Source organism: Apaloderma vittatum, unplaced genomic scaffold (assembly GCF_000703405.1).
Source record: "Apaloderma vittatum isolate BGI_N311 unplaced genomic scaffold, ASM70340v1 scaffold1794, whole genome shotgun sequence".
Lineage (NCBI taxonomy): Eukaryota > Metazoa > Chordata > Aves > Trogoniformes > Trogonidae > Apaloderma > Apaloderma vittatum.
Window position 1 is genome coordinate 8,070 of NW_009713077.1, and position 17,073 is coordinate 25,142.

The window sequence follows — 17,073 nt, forward strand, 5'->3', positions numbered from 1 at the left end:
TGGTAGTATGTTGGCAGGAGAGCATGCTGCCACCAAACAGTGCACGTACACCTGAAAAGAAGAAAGAGAACCCCTTGATCCATGTCAAATCGTTTCGCCTTTCATCCACCTTTTGGAGAAGTTGAAGCTGACTAGACTTAGGTTTTGCTAGCTAAATCTGCCTTGAATTTCAAATTTCATGTCAAAGAAGCCCTCAGGCGGTTTGATAACTGAGAGGCTGAGACAGAAGTTAAAACCTCATGAGCTGCAGTGAGGCTATGCATCAAAGCCAGAGAGAAACTCAATCTAGTGCTACATGCAGCTGTGTACTTAGGAAGCAGCACAAGCCAGGATTGCATCATCTTCATTTCTAGCAAGTGCCTGAGTTGAACTGCTTATGATAGGTCAAGTCAGAAAATTACGTGGTTGCTTGATCTGCCCAGGCAGGGGTACTGCCATGGCTGGTGTCTGTACGTGTGCTAGAGTCTGCTCAGCTGGGCACACTAGGAGCAAAGCACCCTCAAATGATTGTCCTGGGGTTTTCTTTGCTCTTCTTAGGCCTCTTAGAGGAGGATAGAACCTCAAAAGTGTTAGACTCTGCTTCCCTGCTTGGTTTGGCATCTGGGGAGACTGTTGACTGGCTGTGACAGATGGGAGACAACAGAGCTGAACTTCATGTGGGTGTTATGGCATGTAACTTGACTTTTCTATTCTAGACATTTTGAGCTGAAGTGCTATGAATCTGATCCGATAAAAAGTCAGAAACACCATGTAAAAATCACATTTACATACCAAACTCTTTGGTTTACTCCAGCAAGTCCAATCTCAAGTCACGGAAACTCTGTTGCAGAGCAGATCTGAGAACTAAATTAAAGCTGTGGAACACTCAGGCTACTCAGGTTGAACACTGGCTAGGTCTTAAGTCTCTGAGGTTTTTAAATCAGCTATTTTTTAAATGGTCGTAAGAAGGTCAGCAGATAGGGTCCCTGATTGACCCTCTCACTTAATCTCACCTGTTCCAATCGATGTGCCAGGGTCCTTACTGCTAGTCTTTTAAAATGAGAAGGGTATCTCACCCTGGGGCTCGCAGCTACTGGGTAGAACTCTGCAACATACTCACTGCCGTTAATCTCACACCTATTTGAAAGAACAGATCAACAGATCTAGAAGAAATCAGGGCTTTGCTGCTGAGTGCATCGGTCATTCAATAACTACTTGCCCATCCACAGTGATGTTCCATCGTGGGGCGCTGTTGAAGTCTAGAGACCCGGTTACCCAGCAGTCTTCCAGGTATAACTCAGTGCTGGGATTCTCGTCTTTCAGCTCCACCTCGAGAAACACAGGCTCCACAGGTCGCTTGAGTATTGACACATTGGGCTCATAGAATTCCACAAAAGATTCATCTTGAGAAAGTGTCAGGGGATTTTGTTGGTTTTTTAAAAAAATTTATTTAAATTAAAATTAGTTTGGAAATTTTCTGCTTTTCTTAGACGGAGACTTACCTTTGGACACTCTCGAAACTACATTGAGGGCTTGCCTTATCCTTCTGTGTACTGCGGAAAAGGAATTGCTAGTGAGGTTGTCTAGTAGGAAGCAAGGCACATCTTAACAAGGGAATTTAGGACTGAAAGAGTCGCAGAGGTTTAAAAATGGAGTAAGAAAATTGCCCACCTGCAATATTTGATCTTGGTACCATCGTGCCGGAGCCAAAAGTTGGTGATGTGGATGGATCACTAGGGAAGGCACCTAGCACCAGGGTCTCTTTTGCTCGATAGTAGCACAAGACAGTTAGTCTGTAATAGGAGAAAAGGTAATTTTTGTGTTCACTCTTACTTTCCAGCAGCTGTACCAAAGTGAGCAGTGTCAATGAGTGGTAACTCCTACCTGTAGTCTGGATCTCTTGTGATTGTTGGTATGCTCTGTCCTGGAAGAGTCTCTTTCTCATAAGAAATTTCATTTTCATAAATAATGTGATCACCTTCAAACTAGGGTACATGGAAAGCTCGTTAAAAATCTGATCTTCTCAGGAGCTGAGGCAGGGGAACAAAAAGGAAAATGCAGGAGAGACAGAGACTTGCAGCAGATGAATCTGCTCCAGACATGGGCTTACCCTTACTGAAGTGCCACAGGTAGTGACATGGAACTTGAAGAAGGCATGTCCTTCATTATACTCTCTAGGCTTGCAAGAACTATCCCGAAGTTTGGTTTTACTCATATCAATGGCAGGAACTGTCTTCATTTGGGCAGATATCATTATGGTACCATCTGGGTGGCATACTGAGAAAATCAGAGAGTTGGTTATAAATGCAAGGGGAGAATCACAAATCTTCTTATTGATTGATCGGTTTGTTGTATAACTTACTTATAAACGCAGAAGAATTAAAACTGCAGCTCACAGAGAACATTTCTAAGGTTTCCATAGTTCTCACTTTCCTTAGGGCAACATCAAACCTTGCTTTAATTTTCTGGAAGGACACTTCCTGTGAAGGAGGTGAAGAAGTCTCCTGTTAATGTCCCTGATCCATATGTACAAGTTCTGCTCTTTAGCTTGTGCCACCAGCAAGTCACGAGTTAAGTCAGTGTGAAGACTAAGCCTAATGTCACATGGAGGCAGAATTTTTTTCTTGTATGAATTAATTGGTCACTGTCACCAAGATAAATTTTGCTTGATTATTGTAGAATAGTTTAGATTTTTATTGCAGCATCAATTTTCCCCTGCCATGTTCTACAAAATGTTGCTTTAAAAGACCTTCTTTCAGAAAAGTGATATTGAAATATTGCTTCTGGCTCAATGCAGATGGGACATTTTGCCTCATCTTACTAAAAATACTAGGGAGTTTGTTTTTGAAGACTTGGTAGATATCTTTTAGAGACAATTTAGCCCTGCAGATTACATAATACATGGCATTACCAGAACGATACTTGTCTGATGCCTCTTGTCCTACTTGCACCAGCTTAAGAGTCCTTTTCTCTGGAGGTTTTGCAATATGTGTCACACTACAGCACTACAAACTGCGACTGTGGGACTGTGGCTGTATGAGCAAACAGTCTTACATGCTTTAAAGAAGGCATTGCTATACAGTTCACGTACCTCGTAGGTAACTCCCACAGCAAACAGAGGTATTTGCAAGATCAGGTGGGTAGAATTGGTAGCTGCAAGATACCCATTGGTAAGCACAACATGCTGGTTCAGGAGCTTGTTACCAACATACAGGTTCCAGTACTGGTGCAAGCCAAGAGTAGGGATGGCTAGATAGAGGTTTTTGTCATCGCAGTAACCAACTGCTGCTGGCAGTTCTACAGGAAGAAGGTGAGATGAAGAATTAGCGATGAAGGAAGGTTTGAGCAATGATGTTTAGCCTAGGCAAGGATTTTTACCCGGGCTAGATTTTGCACTGGCACTACAGCTGTGTTGTTATGTGTGTGCTGGCATCATCTGCGGGGCTTTGGCTGTGTTGCAGATGTAGCAGCTCACAACTGATGGGATCAGGAATCCTCATGCTCTAATGTTGACCTGCCAACTTGCTTCCAGGACTACTCCCTGTTTCCGTAAGGTAAGCTGAGCTATGGAGATACATATGTTATTATGGTCAGCCTTCTTTGGGTTTTCTTCTCTATATCAAAGATAAAATAGGACAGTGAGGAGACTGCCACAGAATCACTAAATCATACAGAATCACAGAATATTAGGGGTTGGAAAGGACCTCGAAATATCATCTAGTTCAACCCCCTCCTGCCAGAGCAGGATCACCTAGAGCAGGTCACACAGAAATGTGTCCAGGCAGGTTTTGAATGCCTCCAGAGAAGGAGACTACACAACCTCTCTGGGCAGCCTGTTCCAGGGCTCAATCACCTTTGTGGCATCTAAATTCTGCAAGGTTTGGCAAAATACCAGACCTCCTGACTGGTTCAATAATCTGCTAAGTACGACTTTTAGTGGATGATGGTTTCCTTATAGAAATGGTGTCTTTGGAGTTCACAGGAATTGATCTGAGTTAGTTGAGTTCTGCCCTGGACACAGAGGCAGAATTACGTTTGAGGACAAACAAACTCGTAGCAAAGTCTGAAAGTTTTGCCAGTAGATGTATGTTCAAGTTATGAGGCATCTTGTTCGCTGAGCTTGCAAGCCAACTTCTTTTACATACTAGTTTTTATTGCTCTTAGTGTCTCGAGGGCAGACTGTCTTGCCAGTATGCAGAAGAGCTGCCATCAGAAAAGCAGCAAGTTGGCCATGTTACCAATAATGAGTTATTGAAGGGTGGGGTTTTCCCAAAAGCTCTCATCCTCAGCCTAAAGCTGTTCTGTCTGAATTCAATGAAAATCTAATCTATGCTGTTGATGCAAACCAGTTAATATCAGGGGAAGCTTACCGATATCAGCAATCACACACTCCACCTCTGCAGAATGATGATAGAGTGTCATCTCCTGGCCCACGCTTATAGTATAGTTAATGAGGAGGGTATATTTTGTTTCATTTCTGTTCACATACTGAAAGAGAGAGAAGTGTAAGGCTGCAGTAGCAATGGCTTCCAGCACAGACAAGAATGTGTATCCTAAGCAGTACTAAAGAATTATTCCGACATCCTCCTCTCCCCTGCAAATAGCTCATTCTCCAAAAGCATCGCTTCAGTTGGTCTAAAACTATTCAGAAATCTGGACTGGATTCAACAGCTCTTTTGGCCAAACATAAATATGAAGAATCTAATGCCTGTTCAGAAAATGGAGGCAGAAGTGAACACAGTGATGTTTTCTTTGTAGCCCACTGGTGAAAGAGCTCGTAGAGGGAGATCTGGGATGAAACCCTTATTCTTCTCTACTCAGAATGTGGGCTGAACCCAGGACAGTGTGTAATTAGTAAGACAGAAGGTGTGAGGAGGTGCTATGAGAGGTCCCTCTCAATATCCTCTTTTACTGCACTGAGAGTGCCCCCAAAGTAAAACCTGCTGTTCAACCTGAAAGAAATACTACTGAAAATTTTTGGCTTGCTGTGATCCTTAATGCAATTGAACTGTGGTTTGACTGCAGCCTGAAAGTCCTGAAAGCTGGGAAGTGCAAGTCCTGATCCTGTGCACTCACAAACAATGTCGTTGTAACAGAAATTAGCATTGCAGCTCTGCGTGATTTGGCCAAAACAGTGGTAGAGGAGTTGCAGTTATGCATCCTCCCGCTAAAGTGAGAGGTTTGATTCCCTGTGTGAGTTTATACTTTTAATAAATATTTAGGTTAGAAATGGTCTGAAGCTTGACAAAATCACATTTAGAATACCCTGACTCTGCCTGTACGTGCTTGCGCGTTGCATGGCCTGTGCCAGTGGTCAAATGACTCTGCATAAACAGTAGTTCCAGGAATTACTGCAAGTTGGTAAGATTGCAATAATCAATTAATTTTTCTAAGGCACTTCTGCTTCAAGGGACGGCATTTGATAGATTTGACAAACCTCTTCCTCCTGGGTGTGTGCTTGGACATTGTCCATGCTGACAGACACTGAAGGGAGGCATATTTCATGCCATTTAATCGCACTCGATGCTGCACGTCTCCTGGAGACGTAGGGAGAGCAAGGTGGGGCTGCGCAAGACTCTAATCTTAATTCAGATGAGCTCAGATTTACTGACACCTTTGTGACTGAGGAACAGTTGTTAGTTAATAAAAACCAGACTGTTCTGAAAAGGGACTGCCCTGCCTCCTGCACTCAGCTGCTGAAGTGACCTGCTGCGTCTTACCTCCTTTAGGACATACGGGTCATCAAAAGAGATTTCCAGGGTAAATCCTTTCGTTCTGTTCGAGAAGGGAGTTTCGTAAATCTTAAACCCTTGGAGCTGTGCTTCCCTCAGGGTAAATGGCACATTTCCTATTGCGATTGCCACCAGAGAGACATCAGGAAGAAAGTGTCCAAGTGCAACATTAAATAGCCTTTCCTCTGGCAGAGTGTCTGCAGGGAGAGAACATCAGATTGTGCTGATGTGGATCGAGTAACGAAGACGGTTGGGGTGGCCTCCTATTCAAGTTCCAGGAAACTTAGCCAACAGCCTTCTCTTTAATGGCTCTGATTAACGAGTGTTTGTGTTCTAGTCAGATCTGAAGGACTCTGAGTACATGAGAATTGCTTCAAGCTGCAGGAGATTAACAACAAATACGTACAACTTTATAGACAGTGGGTTCGGTAACTTTCTAGAGATGCACTAAGACATGCAATGACCTTCCTATAAAGAAATCTAGAATCCAGTTCAACCACACAAAATATGGAAAAACTCATAATGTATGCTCAGAGACTCCTTTTTCTTTCTATATCAGTTATGCAGACAGTTCCCGAGATGCCTAATGTCTTTATGTATTGAAAAATATAATTAACCCCCCCTACATTACTGCACCACTGGATGGCACAATGATTTAAATATGCTCCCAAGATAACAAATGCAGGAAATTCTGGAGAGAAAATGCCACCAACAAACCGTCCTCAGACAGTTCTTCTCCCCAGTGTGAAAATTGCACAACACAGCTTCTTTATTCTAGGGTCCCAGTGCTCACTGGAAAAATCTGGATGTTAGTGTGAAAGAAATGTTTATGTTCTTATCAGCAACTTATAATTTTCATGTCATCCCATAATGATAGGTGATAAATGATATCACCATCAAGGCTAAAAGTTTAGGGTTTTTTAAGATACTTTGAATATTGGCCTTGGCTAGCAAACTGGAAGGGGAAGGTGAGAATGTTCTGGTGAATGTAGGTATGTGGCAGAGGTCAAACAGAGCAACATATTACACAGCAAAAGCAAGAGATTGGTAAAAGTCAATGAGAGGAATGACTTACTGTTGATTACGGTTGGTATTTGTGGCATGAAAGGTGTGGTGATGGATTTGATGACAGTATACTTAGTGGTTTGCCAATCTGCATCTGTCCACGTGTGCTCCAAAAACAAGGCAATACTGTAAATTACTCCATACACACCACCAGATACGGAGCTCTAGGAGGTAAAATTTGTGGTTAAGTCTTAATTCTCAACAGCTTAATAGAGAAATGACTGAATATGGTTAAAATTCTTACTTTAGAAATAGAAAATGTTTGGTTCAGAATACTGCTGAGATTCCTAAAAAGGAAGTATCGGGTTTGGGGGGGCATGTCCTCATTAAGTTTAGTAAGTAAATGTATTTGCATTTTATTTTATTTATTTTTAACAATCTCTGGATTGCAAGTTGTATCTCTCATTCTGTCCCAGTTCTCTCTGTGCTTCCAACAGCTCTTCAGATCAAGCCTGTCTGTGTAACAATACACATAGCGATGTAGGTGTCCGCTGATACACAAAAAAGGGAACTTCTGGAGGGGACAAGTCGAAAATACAACAATGCCATCCTCACAAATGGAACTGGCAAAGAGCTTTATGGGAATATTGCCAGCTCCTTTTTAAGTGTTCAAGATCAGGTTGGAAGAAATTTTGAGCACTGTGATCTAGTGAAAGATGCTCCTGCCCATGACAGATGGACTAGATGACCTTTAAACATGCTTTCCAACTCAACCCATTCTATTCCGTTCTACTGAACACTTCTTTTGACTCTGCCTCTGTACTGTAACTTATGGATTGACAAGAAATATTACTATGTCCAAAGCAGGTGGCTGCACCCAAACTAGTTCTGGGAACTTTCTCCATGCTAACTCATGCTTTCTGCATGGAAATTGCCTGGGAAATTACTCCTTGACCCAGGTCAGAAGTTTACCAGGACTAGTTTCATAATGTAATAACACAGATAATTAAATTCCAGTGCCCAGGAGTCCCTTCACTATTAATTTATTAATATGTCTTATAGGTGATTAACAAAAGACAGTCGCTTGCTTCTGTCATGTTTTGTAATCATAGATACTTAGTTTCTGAGTAAGTGCTTTCAAAACACAGAGAAGGAGAATCTAGGTCTTCAAATATCTAAGTATCTTAAATATCTAAGAATCTTAAGCAACAATCAATGGAATGATCATGATTTAGAAACATCTTCAATGGTGCAGGCCCTCAAATGTGCTGGTGTGTGACAGGTTCATACTAACCTGTAGCTTGCCTCCTTCTGCTCCAATAGGGATAGTTATTCTGATGTGTGTCTTGTTGTGCTCCAGTAAGTAGTTCTTCTCCTCTGGGTTTACTATGACTCGATCATCGACTCCCATTAAAATGTTTTTGGACAGAAAGGTGGATTCTTGAACCACTAATGTGGGGATAACACTTGGCACAGTCCACGTTAGTGCCGTATCAGTGAAACTGATGCCATCTGTTGAGTTAGAGAGACAGTCCCAGGAGACCGGGTAATTGGAGTTACTGGTCAGCCTTTGCTCTGCAACAGCTGCCTTTCCCTGGCTCTTTCTCACCAGGGTACCTTTACAGCTTTCACTAATGAAACACCTTCTAGGATATTAGCCAAGTGATGGCTTTTTTGTGGCAGATACCTTGGCACTCAAAGTACACTTGAATCACTAGTTTCAGGTGACTGATTTATTCAGAAGAACCAACAGTCATGAACCCAGCTCCCTGCTCGGTTGTTCTTCTGGTCCCAGGAGTTTTGCCTTACTGGCAAAATGAATGGGCCACAGAGCCACCTTTTTGGACCTTCTCCTTGAAATACTGCTTTCAAGATCATGACAAATTAAATCCTTCTTCTTCCTCATCAATTGTTCACGTTAATACTGTTCTGTGAGAGACAAAAGGAGCAGCCACCACTCTTCTGCAAAAAGCCAGGCTAGTTCTGCCTCTCCAGCAAAAAGGACTATATGAGTCCCAAGTATGCAGAGCTGCATGCCCTGTGTATATTTGTAGGACAGGGGAGAGCCAAGGCTGTGGGTTTAGTCCAGGGAGGCTCCCTGGCCCTTCAGCAGCAGTTATACGTGTCTCCAGATCCCTCCATCTAATGTGAGTGTTTGAGAAACTGGAGACAAGGCACAGGACTGCACTGGGAACACAAGTAATGCAGCATCACAGCAGGAAACGTGTTTGTCCGGGACTAAAGCCACAGACTCTTAGCTCATGTTGCTACAAGGGCAGCTTGTAAACTTTTTCGCTTACGGAATGAGGGAAATGGGGAGACTGTGTTCTCCACTAGCTTCTTAGGTGGTTATTTTTGGTGAACAAGGAAGAAATCCTTACCAACAGGACAGGAGACCGTCGTATCAATTAGCAAGAGCAGCCACCGCTGCCTGTACATGGAAGTGGAAGTGACCATGTTCATATTTACACCACTGACCTGTTGGGATGTAGGCAGAAGAAAAGAACTAATGTCCTAGAGAGGCAGTGGAAACAGAAGAGTTTTGTGTCTGATTGAGAGCAACAACTCACCACACTGGTGTCAGACTCATTGCTGTGATAGGGCGCGCGGAGGTACACTCGGGACAGCGTGTTATTGAAGCTGTAGCCCAGCTTTGCTGCATCGCTTACCAGTATTCTCTTTCTCCCTGATGGAGAAACAAACATCAGTTGCCACAGCTGGTAGGCAACATTTTGAGTCTGCAAGAGAGAGAGGAGCTGTATCAGATCTGAGTGTACCAAAGCCTCTTAAAACACTATGACGTTGTAGCACCTGTTTTCCTGTTGGAAGCTGGAGCAACTGGAGTGACACAGGACACTACTGGTTCACTCTAGGCATGGAATACCCTTGATATATATAAAGATAAGGAATTCTAAGCTCTTTAAGTCTTTAGAGATAGCCTTATAGCAGCCCTGAAAGAAACTTAGACTGGTGGCCTTGAACAAATCCCCTTGGACAAAATGTCTGTCCTGTAACTAAAATGAATACTTTCATGTCTATCGGTTGTTGGAGCAGTCCAGAGGTCAAACGACAGACTACCTTCTATAGTGTGTAGCCGTAGTGTATCAAACATAACAAGAGAAGAATGTCTGTACTAGTCTAGAACAGCCTTCTGAAATGATAAACATATGGGAGGATAGTCAAAAGGAAAAATGGGCATAAGGAGCAAGCAAGACATGAGAAAAATAGGACAAGCGTGTATATTTCCTCCTAATATTTTCCAGCCTCAAATAATTTTCAGCTCAGGCACTCCTGAGCTATCTGTAGCTTCTTTGTATTTTGTGTGTCTTACTGAATTTCTCTTCAGTCAACTTTTCCAGACTCTTCTTGAGATCGAGCAAGATTTTAGCAGCCACAACATCTTTTGGCAAGGAGTTTGATGGATTCACTACCCATTGTGTGAAGAACCACCTACCTTTGTTTGTCTTGAACTCCGTTTCCACTAACGTAACAAGCATATGGCTCAGTTCGCCCACCTAAACATCTTTTTGCAGTCTAGGGCTCTAAGAAAACTTGAGAACTTTTTCCGTACTTGGTGAAGTCTTTGGCATCTTCCTTTTTTTGACAGAGATGGAGCTACGCTCCAGGAATGACTCATGAGACTAGTGGGAAGCGGGAGGCTAGGAACTATTAGGAAAGATTCCCCTTCATACCTCTGGCAGTGCTGACATCCACGCCACGGTGTAGTCATTTGAAACTGCAGGGACGTCAGTCTTCACTGACACCTGGGGACACAGAAGAGGTTCTTTGGGAACAAACAAATCCGTAGAATTATTACAGCCATGGGGAGCGGGGAGAGGCCTTTCAGATTTCTTCTCTAGTGTTTGTTGGGACTTAGCAATTTGCATTCACTGGAGGTGATGAAAGTATTTCCAAAGAGGTTCTTGATGGCCATAATTTTTATTACTTAAAATGAATGTTAAAGCTGTGGCATTTGTGACAGTGAGCGCACAGCAAAGGGCACACTTTGTATATAAGCAGGTAAATCAAAAGTCCTGTTTCATATCTGGTAAGTCGTAAACTAGATCCCACTCTGGAGACTTTCAGGGGCATCTGGGTCTCTCCACAGAGGGGAAACAGGCAGTTGGCTTTAACGGGACTAGTTCCCTCTTCCCATGCAGGCTGAACATCTGAAAATGCAGGATCCCCAATTCCTGAGGTAGATGCTATGATGTAGGTCTTGCCAGCATGTGCTGCAGAGTGAGGCAAGGTCTGGACGCCCAGCTGGAAGTTGGTGTTTGCCTCGGACATCTGTACCGTGGTTTAAGTGTGTTGCAACCCCCAGACGTGACTGCACAGCCTTGAGACCTAACAGGAGAAATATGTTTTCTTCATCCTGCCTGTAGCAGGTACATACAAAAGACAGTGAAGTTTGTCTTGTCCAGTGCCTTAATTCTACATTAGTGTGTAGGTGCTGGCAGCAGGCTGGACAGCCAAATCGTACCACTCAGCAGGAGGCCAGTTCTGTTTCACAGTGATGTCCTGTGAAGTGTGTGGTGCAGAGGGGGTGTAGCTTTGCATACTCTCGGTTCTATCATTTCACATATAAGGATGGCATTCTCACAGATGCTGAAGCACATGATAACATAAAGGTACTCTCACGAGCCAAACAGGTTGGCCTGGCTGGCTGACAATTTGCATGCCGTGGCTTGACTTACATCATCTGTACATTTAACTGAATTTCACTGGATTCAAAATACCTCTGACATGTAAATGTGTTACTAATAAGCATCTACTCTGTGCTGAATATCAGCAGGTTGCTATTACGCCTGGTACATAATGTAAAATCAACTTCTGTCAGGAATTTGTGGAGGTGTTTGTGTCTGGCAGGAAGCTCAGATGCAGCTTCACCTTCAGTGGGAAAGCTTTTACCTCCATGTAGTTTTCTTCACACACAATTTCTCTTGAAGCCCAGGAAGAGTAGGAGCAGTACATAGGGTAGATGTAGGTCACAGCTGCTCTCATGCTTGAAAATGAGGAGACCTTGATGTTCACAGTCAGTGAAAACAGCTCGTCTGCCTGGGAAGAAAAAGAGGCAATTCAGCAGATGGTGTGGAAGGTCGCAGGAGCGGCTGCGTGGGACCATCCAGCCCAGCGTCCTGTTTCTGAGAGTGTTTTATAATGATGAGAACAGGTTCAGAGCTGTAGTGACAGTTCCCCCAACGTACCACCCTGTCTTGAGTGGTTTGTGTGCAGGGGCTTTCTGAGCCAGAGATGTTGCCTCAGTGCTCACAGCTTTTGCCTCAGGTGACATCTCAGCACTTTTCTTGCCACAGTATTAAGGAGCAACTAGTCCGGGGAAGATCTGACCTGCCTCACCATTTGGATCATGTTCCTGTCATCCATGTCTGCTGCGTGCCTCCTCCTGGAGAGAAAGTACTGGAGCTTTTAGTTTGATGTAGGCAGTTCAGATCTATCTTACAAATGCTGTTTAGTATCTTGACTAGTTTCACTAAGACCTCTTTTTGATCCTTTGTCTGTCTCAAGGAGCCACACATGAAGCCATAGACAGTGCTTCTATCTGACATGGATGTGTATTTTTCCATAGAAAACAAAGTCTTTCCAGAGAAATTTCCAGTCTGGAAACCCTGGTTGCTGCACAGCGCAGTGCTCACCCCCGGTTCTTGTTAGCATAACCTCTGCCCATTTTACCTTATTTTTTCTGTGGGGCTTCCAGGACCAACCAGACTAAACATGGACAAGCAGTGAAGTTTCTGCCCTCATATGTTCTGTTTCTAGATACATTTCAGCTCAACTAACATTTAGAAATTAGAAATCCAGGCTACACTTTTGCACTTATTTTAGGAAGGGCTGAATCACCTTCCGGAGATGCCCGTTTCTCTCCATTGACTATTGTGGAAGCATAAACAACTGGTTTAGGCTAGACATTATCTTTTAGATGGCTAAAGTTATGTGAGACAAATCTGGGTCTAATAGATGTGTGTGATCTACGTCCCTAGGCATGTGTTAACAGGCACATTACCACACAAATTAAGCCAGGAAGTGATCTGCCAGAATCACAGTGCAAATGTTGCTTTTTCAAGCAGATGCCTACTTCTTTCCAGAGAGGCTTTCAAGAAACTCTCTGGCAAATCAGCAGCTACAAGGATATGCTTGAGAACTGGCAGCTACTCAGCGGCATTAGGCTAAGTGTCATTTCATGGAGAGAGGAAATCCCACATCAGTCACACTGAACAAACCTCGCACTGGAGAGCCATCGCCTTCTCATTTCTACACACCATCAACACTAACTCCTTGCGTTCACGTTTCTCGAGTTCTCAAAACATGCCATTAGCATGCCATGTAATATCTCAGTCTTGTCTTTTTGAAGAGGATGTGCTGTCTGTGCTGTTTTCAAGCCCATCTCTGGGTCTTACCTCGTTGACCACGTGACAGCCAAGCACTGACGCGCGGAAGACAGGGTTGCCCCACACGTCTTCTGACAGGACGTAGCCACAGCGTGATGCTAGTTTCTCATCCAGCAGAATGGGGCCAGCATAAGGATCTACAGAAAAAGGGAATGACACATGGGATGGAAAACTCAGGGCTAGTCACGGGGCAGAGTGGTGCTGAGGTCGCTTCATGCAGCTCTCAGAGGAGAAGAGGTCCAGCTGGGTTGGGTGCTCTCCAGCTGTATGTGCTGTTAAGGAGCTGGCAAAGACGTGCTGGTGTGTGCTAGAGTGCATGAGACAGTCTGGCATTTCTCAAACTCACCTACAGTATGTTCACTTTAACACTCATTTCTTTGTGTCCAGAAGCTTGTGCTGCAACCACCTTGAAGTACTATCGTGGAGAGCTTCTATGAGACATCGTATAGAATTTTTCCTCCTTGATTTTACTCTCTAGAAAACAGTTATGGGCTAGTAAGCCCATCCATTTCTAAAAATAGTCAAGTGGTAATCTACTGCTTACTCTTGTCAAATGATGCAGTCATGGGCACTTCTACAAATTGCTGAGGTTTGCTGCTCATCGCTCCTTGGCAAGGTGTGTAGTGCTGTTAAAGCTACGGGGGGAACAAGTAACAGGCATGTTGGAAGCTGGTTGCACTGCACTCGTGAGGCTGGTGGAGTTAATAACATCATATTTTGTTAATTATCTTCCCTGTGATTAAGGAACTATTTTGGTCTTGGTTTAGACACAAGAATCTGTACAAACAGATAGGGTTTAACTAGCTGCCACTGTAATTTCTAGATTTGTCTGTCATTTTTGTAAGTTGAACAGTACTAATAACTGCTGTTTCAGTAGATGTATTCTTGCAGCCAGGATAGACTAAGGAGATAAGTGAGAAGAATTTTGGAAGAAGGAATAGCTTTTATGAGACCAACTGATACAGCTGAAAGAAGCAAACAACCTTTTTGTGCCTGAAGGCTGGTCTGTTTTTTCCAGCAATATCAGTGGCTGCTATTACTTCTCCCCACACCCTTGTACTTGACTTTTTCAGTTCTGCCTCCAAATCAATTGAAAAAGCCCCAAACCCGGAAAAAAAGTGGACTGATCTCAACAGAAAGAAATCTGGTTTGGGGTGAAATCACATACTTTTTTTCAATCTGATGTGAACATTCTCTGGTTTTCATTTTGCTTAAACAGTTTTTTGTTTTCCTCAGCAAAACGGAAACCCTGTGTTCAATTTGAAATAAGGTATTTAACTGCCATTGTGGTGTTAAATAAAAAGGAAATGAAAAAAAAAATCATTTAATTGCTGCAGCACTGAGCACTTGTTAAGAGTGTGTTTTCTGAGTATTACCCAGCCTACACTGCGGTTGTAATTTGTGCTATTCAGGACATATCCAAGCTGCAATGTCACCTTTGTTTTCTTCACTAGACATGTGTAAGGGCTCAGCAAAGGAAAGAATGAAATAGAAATGTCAATCCTTCCTCCTCAGACCATCCTTTCTCCTTTCCTCAGCACGTTAGTTATAAGGGGCAAAGGGGGCAAGGCTGTAGATACAAACTTTACTCATCTGTAGGGGTATTGGCCAAACTGAGGTGGGATAGGCAAGGTCTAGGTGGCAAGGATGTTCTGCAAGTTCTTTGGGGTAAGTTATGAGTTATCACGTGAATGGCAGCAGCAGCATCCAGATCACAGACACTGTGATCACTTAGGTGAATCCCCAGCCTTCATGGTACTCAGGGCAGCCGTTTGTGACTCACCATTGATTTCCAGCTGGAAGAACTTGCCCTGGAGCAAGAGTTTATTCAGTTTCATCCAAAAAATCCTGGAGCGGCAACTGCTCTCTACAAAGCCTGGTGGGAGCACATATACAGCAGATGAGTCAGTGGGACTGGAGGGCAGAGAAGAGGCGCATCGTGTTACAAGCAAAATAACTGGGTTCTCATCCTTGCCTTTCCCCACTATTCTTTTATCAAGTTTCACCAACCTGGGGGAGCCATCTGCCTCCCTTGTCCCAGCCCGAACAGCAAGAAAAGCAGCCAGATCCTGCAGTATAAGTACATGAAAAAATGATGTGGTGAACAGAGGAAAAAAAGATCAAAATGGAAAAAAAAAATAAGGCAGCAACTGAAGTGTCATTACCTGCATAGTGAGTAACACACAGTCTCCATCTGACCCCAGACCCCTGTGCATGGGCAGCAAACTCCTCCTCCCAGTAAAGCTGATCCAGCTGTAGAGAGGAAACTTGGTCAGACCCAGGAGGAAAGATGACCTTTTACAGCAGCATTTGTGCTGTCTTCCCTAAAGCTTGTCTGTGAATCAGATGAGGCCCTGGTGGCTTCTGCTGTGGAAGGATGCCTGGGCTGAATCCTGCACTGCCCTCCAACGTTATCTGAGCTGCTGGCAGTGGGAGGCAGCCGCCCTCTTGCTGGGAGGGCACAGCTCCCTTCTGCCAGGGATCTACAAGGTCAGCTGCTGCTGCTGAGCCTGATGGCAATGAGTGCAGCAGAGGGTGCTCGGTGCTTTCCATTAAGCCCTGGGAAGTAATCTCATTCCTTACAAGCCAGTTGGGTAGCTTTGGCTTCAGGTCTTAAGAGCACATGAAATGTTTCCTCAGAGGTATTTTAATTGGGTCTACACAGGAAATACATTTTTGTTTCTGTGAAATGTCCCGGTGACCCAACCATGCCAGAGATAACAGCAGTTCTTTGGCAGCTACATGTTTTACTTTTGTGGATCCAGTTAGGTTGCCCTTTGATTTGTTTGATTATGGGAGAGTGTTTTGGTGAAAACATCTTGTTTTCAGAAGAGCTCTGATATCTCTGGATCAGTCAGACCACATGCAGGTCTGTAAATGGCCAAACATACTGCCTGGGAGGAGAAAATCATTGTGCCTGCTGGGAGCTGTGGCTCTGGGGCTGCAAGTGCCCTGAGAAGCAGAAAGGCTGAGAGGTTCAGTGAAGCAAAAATAACGGGTGAGGTGAGAAGTACAGGGCATTTAGGTTGATGATTTAGCCATTGAAACCCAGGGCTTAATCTCCTTCCATTCCCCGGTTTGGGACACCACCCAACCGTTGTTGCCTTGCTTTGGTTCACACACATGAGCAGAGCTGTGCTGTAGGAGCGAGGCTGTGTTCACAGCGTACTTCACACTGCGCCGAGGTACACAGCAGCCAGTGGGCACGTCTACTCACTGGACATGGTGTAATCAGTGCAATTTCCTCCTCTGTTCCCCTCTTTTGGAGGACTCTGCAGTGGCAGCAGAACCCACCCTGCCAGACACGGTCACTTCGCATGGCAGGGAGCTGGTGGCACACTCGTGTGAGTGCTCTGGAGCCAAGCCCCAGGACTTGCAATCTCCTAAGTAATGTCCTTTGGCCACAAGACCCTTTCTCGTCCAGCGGGAGCTGAAGTCCAACTTCTGCAACAAACTTCTCATTAGCCCACGCAGGACTCGCTTCATGATCCTGGCCTGTGTTAGCTCTGCATCCCCGGACTCGGAGTGACTTTTCATTGAATCCAGCTGGGGCTGGAATTCAGCTGGAAATGGCAGTACTCAGATACCACAGTGATGAGTGTGGTGTAACAATGAGATTTTGGATTTTGAGTGAAAACTTCAGTATATTTGGATAGCAAACAGTTCCAATTTTGATAAGCCACTTCCAAGAGCCGTGTAGCATCTCTCCAAGATACTGAGAGTCAAGGTCTGAGGGAGCCATGTTTGAGAGAGCATGATTGCAATTTATTAATGAAGAGCAACCCACCAGGACAGGTACACGACTGCAGTTAGCTGCCTTCTTTGCATGAGCATTGAGGAGATGAATTTCAGAGTCTTTGGACAACTCGGAGCAGCGCGATTACTCTATTTCTGGCATCAGTTGTGATTTTAAATGTGGCAGAAACGACTTTGGATGTGACATCGCAATT

General features: G+C 44.0%; 1 protein-coding gene across 1 annotated transcript in view; it reads right to left on the minus strand.

Annotated features, from left to right (window-relative positions):
• Nucleotides 1-992: 992 nt before the first annotated feature.
• The window catches only part of LOC104273033, a gene marked incomplete at its 3' end in the record, with an annotated part of 34,784 nt that continues 18,703 nt past the window's right edge, over nt 993-17,073 (minus strand). Inside the window, exons 2-20 of the mRNA XM_009868220.1 lie at nt 15,134-15,192; nt 14,907-14,999; nt 13,133-13,260; nt 11,628-11,774; nt 10,409-10,480; nt 9,287-9,454; nt 9,098-9,194; nt 8,011-8,228; nt 6,787-6,940; nt 5,700-5,908; nt 4,350-4,467; nt 3,071-3,276; nt 2,342-2,459; nt 2,090-2,256; nt 1,864-1,964; nt 1,651-1,772; nt 1,482-1,562; nt 1,199-1,382; nt 993-1,116 (exon numbers count right to left, since the gene is read on the minus strand). Of these exons, the coding sequence (XP_009866522.1) occupies nt 993-1,116; nt 1,199-1,382; nt 1,482-1,562; nt 1,651-1,772; nt 1,864-1,964; nt 2,090-2,256; nt 2,342-2,459; nt 3,071-3,276; nt 4,350-4,467; nt 5,700-5,908; nt 6,787-6,940; nt 8,011-8,228; nt 9,098-9,194; nt 9,287-9,454; nt 10,409-10,480; nt 11,628-11,774; nt 13,133-13,260; nt 14,907-14,999; nt 15,134-15,192 (2,566 nt within the window). The remainder of the gene's footprint in view (nt 1,117-1,198; nt 1,383-1,481; nt 1,563-1,650; nt 1,773-1,863; nt 1,965-2,089; nt 2,257-2,341; nt 2,460-3,070; nt 3,277-4,349; nt 4,468-5,699; nt 5,909-6,786; nt 6,941-8,010; nt 8,229-9,097; nt 9,195-9,286; nt 9,455-10,408; nt 10,481-11,627; nt 11,775-13,132; nt 13,261-14,906; nt 15,000-15,133; nt 15,193-17,073) is intronic.